Genomic DNA, 12,126 nt, shown 5'->3' on the forward strand with positions numbered 1-12,126 from the left:
TGGTGAATGTTAGAATATTTATATATGACAGTCAAGTTTAATTTTTATTTTGATTCATTGCCATACCAATCGCTCGAATGGAAGAAAGAGGCATAGTTATTTGAATTGGTATCGCCATTTGTTGTAATTAAGGCGAACAGCAATAGTAATTTTATCCCTAATATATATATATATATATATATACATATATATATATATATATATATATATATATATATATATATATATATATATATATATATATATATATATATATATATATATCCAATAAAAATATGCTAAATGCATGCAAACACCTCCCCACCCGCATTGCTAGTCCCTACCTGTAGGTGGTTGTTCTTGCCTGCAGATCCCACCATGTCCCACTGACTGCAGGACTTCTTTGGGAGCCTGTAGTTGACGTGGCTGCTGAAGCTGCCGCCGACCTCGTCGTAAGGATTCTCCACCACGTTGTCCGTCAGGTTGCTTTGGCTCTGGCTGCGGGTGATCATGGGGACCACCCTGGCATTGCACGGTGCCGTTTGCGAGACGGGGGCGTTCCCGGGAATCGTGAGGTGGCCTGGAGGGGATGCGGAAGAGTTGAACGTGGAGGCAGAGAAACGAACGCCACTCATATTTCCGTCGGAGTCAAGACCTCTGAAGGCACTGTTGGAGCTGAGGTTCTCCATGGAGCGGTAGATGGGTTTGTTTGCTGTATATGGAAATGTACAAAGAACAATGGTTATGTTAAAGGAAAAAACAGTTTCGATGTTTTTTGTTCTCACCTTACCTTGGTGCTGATCGTGATAGGCGACCTCTATGGGGCTTGGCGTGAGCGCCACTTGGGGAAGGATGCGGATGTTGGAGTTGAGCGAAGCCGAGATGATAAGGCGCTGGGGCGATGGCATGGGCGCGACAGGAACTTCTGTCACGTATGTGGCTGGCACGTACAGCGGCTTTGTTTTACTTGCAGCCCCTATTCTCCGCACCTGTTGCACCACAAACACAGACCCTCATTTTAGCATTTGCTGTGGACACAAGTAGTGGCTCGTGTCACTAATGTTACTCACTTAGCTAAATTGTTTAGATACATTAACATTATTGTTTAGATACATTAGTTACATTAACTGTAGAACTCATAGGTGTCAAACATGCACTTGGGGGCACGATCCAGCCAGCCACATCATTTTATGTAGCCTGTGAAAGCAAATCTTGTGAACTAACGTCCATGATTCTTGATGAAATATACCAAAGTTTCAAATTGTCGCAGGTAAAAAAATTAAAGTCTTCCGATATTGTAGCATTTTTTTTGTAACCCCCATGTTATAGTAAACTGAAATGCTACAATATTATTCTTGACATCTGCTTTTAAAATGTATTATGCATGATCATGTTGTATATAATGGCAATTAAAAATTCTAATAGTTTCACAGTCATAATCATGCTCCGGAGGAAACCGTATCTATAATGTGGCTCGCGACAAAAACTACTTTGACATTCTGGTTTTAACCAGTTAATAAAATATTTAGCTACTAAATAGTCGGCGTGTGATAGCACAAAAATAGTTTGGTCATAATGAGCCAGCTATTTGGTCTTTAGCCAATATAAGAACTTTTTAAACTACTCAACTAATCAGGACAGTAAAAAGTCAGTTTTCAGGCTCAGCAATATCTTTACTATAGTTGCCAGTTTAACTTAAAAGAGTTAGTCAGAGCAACTGCAATTCACATCATTGATTCTTATCAGGGGTGAAACATGAAATATTTACTGTCTTTTCTCACCTGCCACCAGTCAGCATTGGTCTTCTTCAGGAGTATGAAGCGTTCGCCTTCCCGAATGCAAACCTGCCTTCCATCAGCACCGCGGTAGTTGTAATCATATTGGGCCTCGAGAACCACTGTACCGCTGGGGACGCCGCATAGCGTCACCCCCCTGGCATTCACCACGGGTGCCGCGGAAGGTTGCTGGTGGCCCATTGAGCGCCGCCATGTCCCAGACAGCATGGTTCTTCTCTGCTTGCTCAGCGAAGGGAGCGCCGATGGTGGATGACAGCGATTCTGCTTGGATTAGCGTGGGCCAGGGGAGGAGACTGAAGCTTGGCTAGTTCCATGCTCTGGAAAAACCACAGGGGAAATTGTAAGATTACTAAAAATAACAATGGTGCTCTGACCTTGAGGAGTTATTAGAGTTTGCAGTTTTATGGTGAGTCATCAATCCCCACTTCCATCCCTTGGCTATGCATGACAAATGACATATTTCTGTTCAAATATAGTCGCGATTGTAAAAAATAATGAAGAAAATAAGACATTCATAGCATTTGGACTAATCTCATGACATGGCAAATATGAGATGAGATATTAAAGGATTTCACTGGTGTGTGTGTGATAAAGATGAATCTTTGCAGGGTACACCCTAATACATGTTGCATGCCTCAAGAAGACTAAAATATTCTTCCTAAAGTGATCGGAGTGCTGCGGCTAACAGAAAGTTATTTTTTCCTATTGTAAGAGACTTGTGAATTATTTATACATTTCCAGAAACGTTTTCAAATGGCCCATCACTATGTATCAGAGACAGATAGGTCGATGTTGTGGCAGAGACACAAAATAGAAAATATAAAGAAACTGATACAAGTCAATGGTGCTGACTGCGCAACACTACTTTGCTCATTTCCCTAATGAACTTATAGGTTGCACATGAATTCAAAACAGAAGTTTTGGGGGGTATCACATTCAGGATCCCCAAACTAAACACCTCTATGAATATTGATGCGGTCTTGGCCATGATTAAACCACTATGGAAACTCGATCGCAGTCTATCGGTGGAATACGAAGTACATTTTCAGGGAGTTGTGGTGTATGTTGAGGGCTTCAAAAGTTCTAATCTAAAGTAACTAATAAGTAATAGTGGACACTTAAGAGACACCTAATGTAGAGAGAGCAGGAAGGTGTCCCCCATTTATTTATTAAATCATTCGGGGCAGCACTCGTGCTTTGTCTGGTCACTCCAAATTAGAAAAGTTCTGGGTTTGGGTGGTACTTTTCTGTGGCGGCATCAGAGATAACCAGACATAAACGCCATACTTTGGTGGCATATTTTCACGGGAAATGCGACTTTTGTAAATGTTACCACTAATGGGAGTGTTCCGACTTTGGATGGGTCCACCTGTATGTGAATAAGTTATGTGCTTGTAAAATTTTAGGGGATGAAGCCCAAAATAGCATCCATCACCTGCTTGCATAAGACCAGTCAAACTTTCTGCTTGAAACATCACAGCTTTGCATGCACACATGCACAACACAGGCCTTAAGGGACAAGTGTGGCATCCGTGGGCACCTTGCGACAAGACTTGCTCCCAATCAGCCTGCAAGAAAATGACGGGCAAGAAGAAGAAATCTCAGAGTATTACAAGGCGAATGCTGAGTTAAGACAAGATAAGGAAATAATGATGAAAAGATAAGCATGTGAATGCATGGCTAAATCTGCGTGTTGTGTGGGACAGCAGAGTAATAAGGGCAGGGTTCACGGGCTCAACCTTGATAATCTCACTGTTATTAAGGCACAGCAATGAATCAGTGAAATCCTAGGCTGCAAAGAATTACACCAAAATCCAACTGTACCGCAGTAATTTTAGTGTGTGACTAGCACGGGCTCTGTCTAAATACAATGGTGTGCCTTGAATGAGCAAACTAGAAATCTATAATAATTTTAAAAGACATATAGGAAGGAATTCTTAAATCCATCTAGGGCCAGTATAAGAAATGGACATCTCAACTCTTCTCGGGCCATCAGTACAGAACGAGTATTCAACAATTTTTGCAGAGGATGAAGAATTCATCAGGAAGTATTATTAGTCTTTCTACACATGTGTCACTGCAAAATTTTTGTCCAATCCGTTCCTCAAGAATAACGTCACAGCAGCAATAATATTTAGCATTAGCAATAAGCTAAAAGACTGAAAAATAAACTCTTGGAGTTGTTTTAAAAACACAAAGTGATTTTATTTGCTTTATTTTTAGTTTGGTAATAAACTTTAAAAAAAAACAGTTTTAAAAAAGTCACTATTTGTACATATCCTGCTTACTCAACGTGAGTTGAGTTCACTGCCATCATACAAACCCAAGTTCACCAAATATGTTTGGAAGTAGTGATTTGTATTTATGTGGGGCAATCTTCCATGTTAAGTGCTACTGCATGTTTTTTTCAAGGCATGAGTAAGATTCTATTTCCTATTGCATTGCAGTGGTGCTGTAATTCAGCTGCAGCGACAACCTGCTTCTTAAAAAAAAAAAAAGAGCGAAATGTACAGCAATAAGCAATCAACCCGCTTCTCTCACTACACTTGTCATTACCCAAAGGTGAACCTATTCACAGTAGGAGAATGTTGTTGAATGAAACTGTATTGTTTATTCTTATGTTCAGACAAAATTAGAGGGCCATGTGCAAATGGCTGGCTGTTACGATTGTGTGGCACAAAAACAGCAACTGATGTTGTTACCCAAACGGACTCTGCTTATGAGCAATTATGTAATTTACTACTTTGATTGCATGATCATTAAAACATCACAGTCACAGAAAAAAAAAAAAATTAAGCTATCAATGCATAATATCAAACTGAATTGTCTAAGAAATATATGAACGATTCGGTCCGTTCGGTCCGGAAACGATTTTGCAGTCCACGTATCGAAACCCCTATCAAACTGTCTTTTCTAGAAGCTGTACAAGGATTATATTTTGCTGGATCCAGTTAGAAAAGTCCGTCGTGAAATTTGTGGCCATTATTATTACGAAAGAAAATAGCCCTAAATAGTACTTGCGTAAACAAAGGGGAAAAAAAGAAAAGGCTGCCTTTATATGAGGATCTTCATATGATGGAGTGGGCTCATGTGGCCTCACGCACCCAAACGCAGCAAGTAGCCCATATGGTATCTGTCACACACATGGCCAATATGTCAGCGAGGGTTTGTGCCAAAGGCTGATGGCACAGAGCTCATTTGGGGTGTGAAGGCATTCAAATGGAAAATGGGTGATTCGAACCCAAATTGACTTTTGTGTTTTGGGGTAAAGACAAAAAGGGCCATCAGCGGGCTGTTAAGCGGCCATGCTAGTAAAGCACATGTTCACTAATAGTAGTGGAAGGCAATTACATTGAGAAATAAAGGCATCCATAGTGAAAACAAACAAGCAGCAGGCTAACTAATTGACTTATTGATCGGCACGCAGGGCTGCTCACGTGTGCTCATAGCTAGTAATCAACACAGACATTATGTTCTCTACACGTGATTATCTAATAATGGTATTGCCAGTCTACGTTTTTACACAGAGAAATGCCAGCTTTATATCGAGTGCACACTTGCATTTTCTTCATTTGGAATGCCTCATCTTAAAAGTTCTCTTCCTTTCACACCAGTTCAGCATATTTGCGTATATACTTGTCTGAACTAAGTTAAATTATCGTCATGGCAGCTGATGTCACTTCTTACCCCCTTCTCATCTCGATAAATCTAACAAACTTTTGTTACGATACCAATCACCTCATTTTTTTAAGCGCCTCTGTGAAGACAGAGGTGTAATATAAATTCCATTTATTTTATTTTTTAATTTGCTGTTTTACAAAGATTTAATATAGCAATTAGCAAAGAACATTTATCATTTTTTAATGCCAAATCACACAAATATAGCCAAGAACATTTTACTATTTCTTGATGTCAATTTATTATTCACTTTTATTATGAACAGAAAAACTTGTTTTAGTGGTTAAAAATTACGCTTCATCCATTTCTGACTCCCATTAGCGATAAAAAAGATCAAACCTTATTTTAAATGCTTTCTTCAAACTGGTATAATTTTAAAACTCACCGGAAAAGAAACTGCATCGAAGCACTTCATGGTGAGGCATACAATCTATCTCTATGAGATGTATAATGAGAATATTTCTAACTAGAAATCATTACACAAGTAACTCAAAACCCACATTTTGACAGCAAGCAAGTAAAAAGCGTGTCGCTGTGTCATAGCTGTTGTCTTTTCATAATGTTTGAAGTGCAAAGAGGGCAGCTTGATTATTCAAGGTCTTCAAAGCTGGATGAGACATGGTGGCGGGTTGGGGGGGGGGGTGTAAGTGAATGAGGAAGATCAAAGGCCTTCACATCATGCAGTCTCCCACTTTGACACACATGCACACACAGAGTAGCTACATCTATATGTATAAACACAGGATTGGGATATTGGATTGACGCAATAACTGCAGACAAAAAACAAAATGAGTGAAACTTTCAACTTGCATTGAATTAATACAAAAGGTTTTCAAAAACTGCCCTGGGATGAGACCTGGGAGGAAAAGTGATCACCAACTAACTTCCTCACATGGACAGTAAATGTTTTTCATTTGTTATTGCACGTCCATGTCAATGATGTGTGCACACGCCAAAAATATTAGCAGTGTCTGCTATTGGGGGGGTGTAAGTAGCACACTCAATTCTGAAGTCAAATTCTGGTATTTTCTATGTTACCGTGTATAAAACGCACCAACGCAGAATAAATATCATCTTCCTAAACTCTTCATATTTTGTTGTGTTGATATTCGTGAATTATATATTTGTCACGCGTAAACGAACTGTGTATCAGTTTTCACACATTGGGAGCGGTCAATAATGTTAGTAACGTTGAATGGGATCGAAGCAGCTGTTCATCCTATGTATCCTAAGGTTTACTACCCCAACAGCTGGAATAGACTCCAGCACACTGGTGACCCTTGTGAGAATAAACGGCTATGGTAACGGTTGATTGGACGGAAGGATGGATAGTATAAACCGATATGCTGTACTATAATATGCTTATAATAAGCTATGCAATAATATAACGGATACGTTCTTTTTTATTGATTCATTCATATTCCCATCATCATACTTTACAAGCGCTTTCAATCTAAATTAAACATGCAGACTGTCTCTCCCTTTGGCGATTACATGATCAATAACTTGATTCAGAGCAAACGTGCCAAAAGTCAATGTTATTTATGTAACCCGCGTGTGTTCTCTGCGGAGAGAGAGAAAGCGCTCTGCGTTGGCTCACTTTGCGCATGGATGCTACAGTTATAAGGCGTGATGTCTCTCTCTCCATAAGAGACACGCGCCCCGAGCCAAAACAGCCTTTCATCCTGCCAAAGCCATGCATTATTGATGATCAGAGCAAGAGCACAGAGACGTGCTCAAACACACACTGCACTTCCCTCTGTGACGGCTCATAATATGTTGGGGAATCTGCGTGTGTGTGTGTGTGTGTATGCCAGGCTTAACAGGTGGGACGGGTTCTTGAATAGCGGTCGGCCAGAGAGCCAATGAGAGGCCGGATGATGACACACCGGGTCGTCATTGGCTCACAAGCGTCATGACAACAAGCGGCATCTCTGGCATGTGTTGCTCTTTGTGCCTCACTGCGCACAACAACACTTCACATGTGCGATGCCATCATTTCCAGCCATTTCAAGCGTCAAACTGACGCAACGCCCATGTTTACGACGAAGCCCCGAGCCGGCGAGCAGCCGACACAAAGACAAACTTCTTCAGAGGGTTCCCGCTTCCTGCAAAACAGGAACAAGAAACAGACAGGCTGGCATTTGCCCGTCAGACATAGGCAGCATTTCTGTACGCTATGGAGGAATCCAGCAAGTGCATTTAAGGCGCTGCTTGCTTTTCTCCATAAAGGTGGAAAAGAATAGCATTTATATCCTTTTTGTTGTGTGGATTATATATGATATGAATATGACAACACAGTGAAGTTAACACAGTCCTCATGGGTGAGAATTGCATGTTTTCGCTCGGGCTTCTTGGATTTCCTCCTGGTACTTCAACTTTGTCTAAACTTCCAAGAAAACAAATGATTGAGCACTGGACTCCAAATGCTCCGTAGGCTTTTTCCCCAGAGATATCAACACTCCGAATAACAACAAAACAAGAACACACTGAAAATAACGACTGCAATTCAGTGAAACAATGAATTCAATTACATTCTATTTATTCTTTATTTATATGTTTTTGTCTTGTTTATTGTTCAAATTTTTAATATGCGCCAATCGAAGCAGAGCTTCCAATTTCATTGAAGACTTGTGTACAACGACAATAAAGGCGAACGAGGAGCCCCCAAAAAGTGAATGAGTACACCAGTTCTAAAAATAGCGTACCAGTGGCACAACACTGTTCTGGCAAACATTGCATTTGTAAGATATTAATTAAGGAGCCATTTTTTTAACCATCTCAGTAGGGTGGCGAGTAGGGTCACTTGCTGTGGATTGAAAATGACATCACTGTTTTTCAAGGCTCAAGTAATGACCGATCAATGAAAGTCACATGATCAGATTCAGAAAACAGCAATGATTTGGTCTTTAAAATAGCAATTGTGATGTCATTTTCAGTCGGATGCTAGTAGCAAAATAACTGCCGCCTGAATGGACAAAAACGAGTGTTTTTTTTCTACGCAATATTAAAGAGATTCTTTGTTTAAATAAGTGGTAGGACTTAGAACATAGTCTTTGCAAAGAAATTATGTTACCTGAAGTCCCCTACGCGAAAAGCGGTGCACACCCTGTATTGCTCACCAACCAATCACAGGTCACAAACAATCGTCACGAACATAATTATGAAAAAGTTATAGTCTTCAACTGACATCACATACATTATGGGTAGTGTAGTCTATTCATCACAGGCACTAGTAACTGACAGATGATTTGCTGGAACAAATCAAATAGCCTTCGGATGTTTTTTTCTTGTTTTTTTTTTCTGTAATTTTAGAGGCTGTTCTGGTACTTTAAAATCTTTCATGTTTACATTTTCCATACAAAACGACGGCAAACCAAACGTCAAGAACGCTCTTTTCAAGCCATGCGAAGACAGGCTTTGGCGGAGCAAGGGGAGGCCCTGACTGAGCCTCAGGGGATGTGCCCTGCATTGATGTTTCTAATGAAGAGTGCTGAGCTCCATTGATCCACCGTGGAAGAGAGTGAGCTGTCAAAAGCAATCAGACAAGTCAAAGACCCACTTTTTTTTTTTTTTTAATCGCAGCACTGAGCTGCCGAAGTGAGCACGATACTGTTGAGAATGAAGAGGGAGAGCAGCTCAACATCCCACAGCAACACACGCAACTTTGATGCCTTTGTGGGCCTAGTGTTGTACCGAACTTGTTCAATGAGGGAACGCCAACATCTAACAATGAGGGGTTACAAGGGTATAGACTCTAAAAGTAATGTAATAAGTAGTGTAATAAAACCATGTAAGCCAATATAAACAATATAATTAATATAAACCAATACATACTGTATCAGTCTGAAAAACACACTCAAATACACGGACAAACACCTCATAACAGTAAGCTTGAAGTCTCTCTTTAGAATTACTCGTTATTACCTGCAAAGCCGCAGCTTGTAAATTAAGTTGCGCTCGCTTCCACAAGGTTTAACCATCCATCATTGGTAATGGTAAAGCGGCTATTAATACATATTTAACAAACAGTTTATTATTTGCTACACGGTAAACAGGACATACAAAATTGAATATATATATATATATATATATATATATATATATATATATATATATATATATATATATATATATATATATATATATATATATATATATATATAGGCAGGGACACTCCTTCAGTCGACAGTGCAATTCCCTCTATTGCACAAATATCCCAGACCTACACTATAATCTGACTAGTGACACAGCACCATGCAAAGCACTTCAGCCTCTAAACCTCTGTGACACTGCGCCATGGAACCCACTGCAGTAATTACAGAATAAACTTACGAGCTCCCAGCTAATACGGCCCGTGGTATAAAGGGGACATTTTTTAATCAGCAGGGTTGTGACTGCAGAATAATCTTTCTAGTCCGGTGCGTCGACACTTGGCTGGCAAAAAAAAAAAAGGGGGGGGGGGGGCATCAAATTCCCTACTTTGCATAGATTTAAGAGGTGTTACGAAACAAACTCTAATTTGCAATGCCTCACTCAACGTGTTTTCTTTTTTTTTTTTTGTCAGGGCCACTTTAGTAAACTCGTTGACAACCAATTCTCATAGTAAGGACAGCTGTCCTGTAGTCACATTTAAAGGAAACATGCAATTATTATTTTTCCACCATTTAAAAGACTTCCCACATTTAGCATTCTTTCATCAAAATACAGCCCCAAATTCTTCATGGCCAATGGCGATCCCAACTTTTGTGAGATCAGGTTTAGCCAATCATGCACCTTTTGTTTTTGTTTGACATTAAAACAAAGATTATTTATTATAGAAAGCTGGAGGACGCTATTTATTTATTTATTATTTTATTCATTTTTTTTTTAATGTGTTTTAGAAATTTACAAAAAGGATGTATAGATGTTGTCAAAAAGTACCAAAAAAAAACAACACTATGCAAAATTCCAAAGTTATTCAAAAAAGGTCAGTTCAACATATCAGCTCTGAACAATCTATCTGTTATGTAACTTCATGTAACTTTGTTAGTGTGAGTGTATTCCTTTTCCAGTTGCTTTTAGTTAGTTGTCAGGTCATTGTGTATGTCATGCGGTCTCACTGTCTTACGGCTGGCATCAAAAACTCCCTGTTAGCTGTTCCGAGCTAGACCTATTCCTGTGTTTCTTCTCGTCAATCAACTGTTTTTCGTTAGTCAGTTAGTTCTGAGTTTGTTTGAATGCTGTCTGCTTCCTTATTTGATTTTGGTTCTTCTTTATTAAATGAGTACTTTTGAGCACACCTTGCCTCCGACTTCCCCGCATTTGGGTCCACCGCCGCACCCCACCATGTCAGACCGTGGTAAAAAGTTAAAAAATTAAGACGACTGCCTGATGGGCCAGATCTAATGATCTTGTGGGCCATTTTGGGGCCCAGCCTTGGTTTCAAAAGTATAGTTGAAGTGTTTCCACAGGATGTGGTTTCAGTGTTAGATCAGGCCTCTTTGGTGCATACATGACTTAAGCTTGGCTGTTGTGTGTCAATGACCTTTTTCCTGGCTCTGCATCTTTCTAGCGAACTGCACCATGGCACACATATCAAGTTGGAACTAGTTGAGACTCTGGAGTCACACATTCTTATGTGGGCTTGGCAGAGCATGATGTCTCAAGCTTTCTGTCCTGCATTAAATAGATCTACTGAGATTTTGCAGTCTTCTGATAGGTACTATTAGCATACGAGAATTAGACATAAAACAACCAGGTTAAAGTTCCCTGAGCTTTTCAATTGGTGCCATAAAATTGATCACGTAAGAAACATATTTTGAGGACACTTTGATGTGCAGACATTACGTTTTCATCTATCAGCAAAATGTAGCCACTTGTGCACATTTGACCTGTTAGTGGATCAATAGTGGCAATAGTGGCCTAAAGCATTTTTAGACAATAGCTACTCTGACAGCATATTGATACAGTACAATGTTTTAAGGGCTCAAGTCAACTTTAAATGAGTGCGATGAATCTGGACCGATTTTAATAGCACTGCAGAAACTTAAAGAAAGAAAGAAAGAAAGAAAGAAAGAAAGAAAGAAAGAAAGAAAGAAAGAAAGAAAGAAAGAAAGAAAGAAAGAAAGAAAAATACAGCATATGCTACATTTTAACAAACTTACCTAATAGGGTAAACGATACTTCGCAAAAATAAAACAAAAACAACCAACAACCTCCAGTTTCTGGACTTAATAATGCGTAGAAAAATAGTTGCTCTGATGAAAAGCACACAATTTCACAGCACAAATTTGCATGTGTAAAGAGGCGTCAGCACTCACCTTGCAGCAAGGTAATGTTTTTATATTGGAGAGTTGCTTCTCTGTTAGTTTGATGCGTTCTTAATAGCACATTAATCCTCCTTATAAGACAAAAATCAAACTTCGAGCATCAACTACTACGTCTGCTACTTTTTCATTTTTGCAGAGTAATAACAGTCGCTTGTGTGAGGACTTAAAGTTACTCGGTTTAGTGAATGTTGTTGCCTCCTCCAAGCTCTTTAAGCGGATAAAAAAAATGTAGCTTGCGCTGCGTGACTTTCCCAGTTGAGGATTGGCTGAACACACACGATATGGTAATAAATTCGTCCAATCAGATTCCGCGGACACGAGATGCAGTGAGGCGAGCTTCAGCAAGAGCGAAAATGGCACAC

At 39.7% G+C, this 12,126-nt stretch overlaps 1 protein-coding gene across 5 annotated transcripts in view; it reads right to left on the reverse strand.

Moving 5' to 3' along the window:
* The window catches only part of arhgap9 (Rho GTPase activating protein 9), a 32,801-nt gene extending 20,844 nt beyond the window's left edge, over window positions 1–11,957 (reverse strand). For 2 of the 5 annotated variants that reach the window (XM_088422733.1, XM_088422732.1), the window contains exons 1-4: window positions 11,756–11,956; window positions 1,761–2,092; window positions 770–968; window positions 324–691 (exon numbers count right to left, since the gene is read on the reverse strand). In XM_088422733.1, coding sequence (XP_088278859.1) covers window positions 324–691; window positions 770–968; window positions 1,761–1,982 — 789 coding nt within the window. In that variant the 5' untranslated portion in view covers window positions 1,983–2,092; window positions 11,756–11,956. Of the gene's footprint in view, window positions 1–323; window positions 692–769; window positions 969–1,760; window positions 2,093–3,210; window positions 3,347–11,755 lie in introns of those variants that run through there. The other 3 variants (XM_088422734.1, XM_088422730.1, XM_088422731.1) reach the window with 3 other exon arrangements.
* Window positions 11,958–12,126: the final 169 nt, after the last annotated feature.

Source organism: Hippichthys cyanospilos, chromosome 9, assembly GCF_059441005.1.
Source record: "Hippichthys cyanospilos isolate Australia breed blue-spotted pipefish chromosome 9, RoL_Hcya_1.0, whole genome shotgun sequence".
Taxonomy (NCBI): domain Eukaryota; kingdom Metazoa; phylum Chordata; class Actinopteri; order Syngnathiformes; family Syngnathidae; genus Hippichthys; species Hippichthys cyanospilos.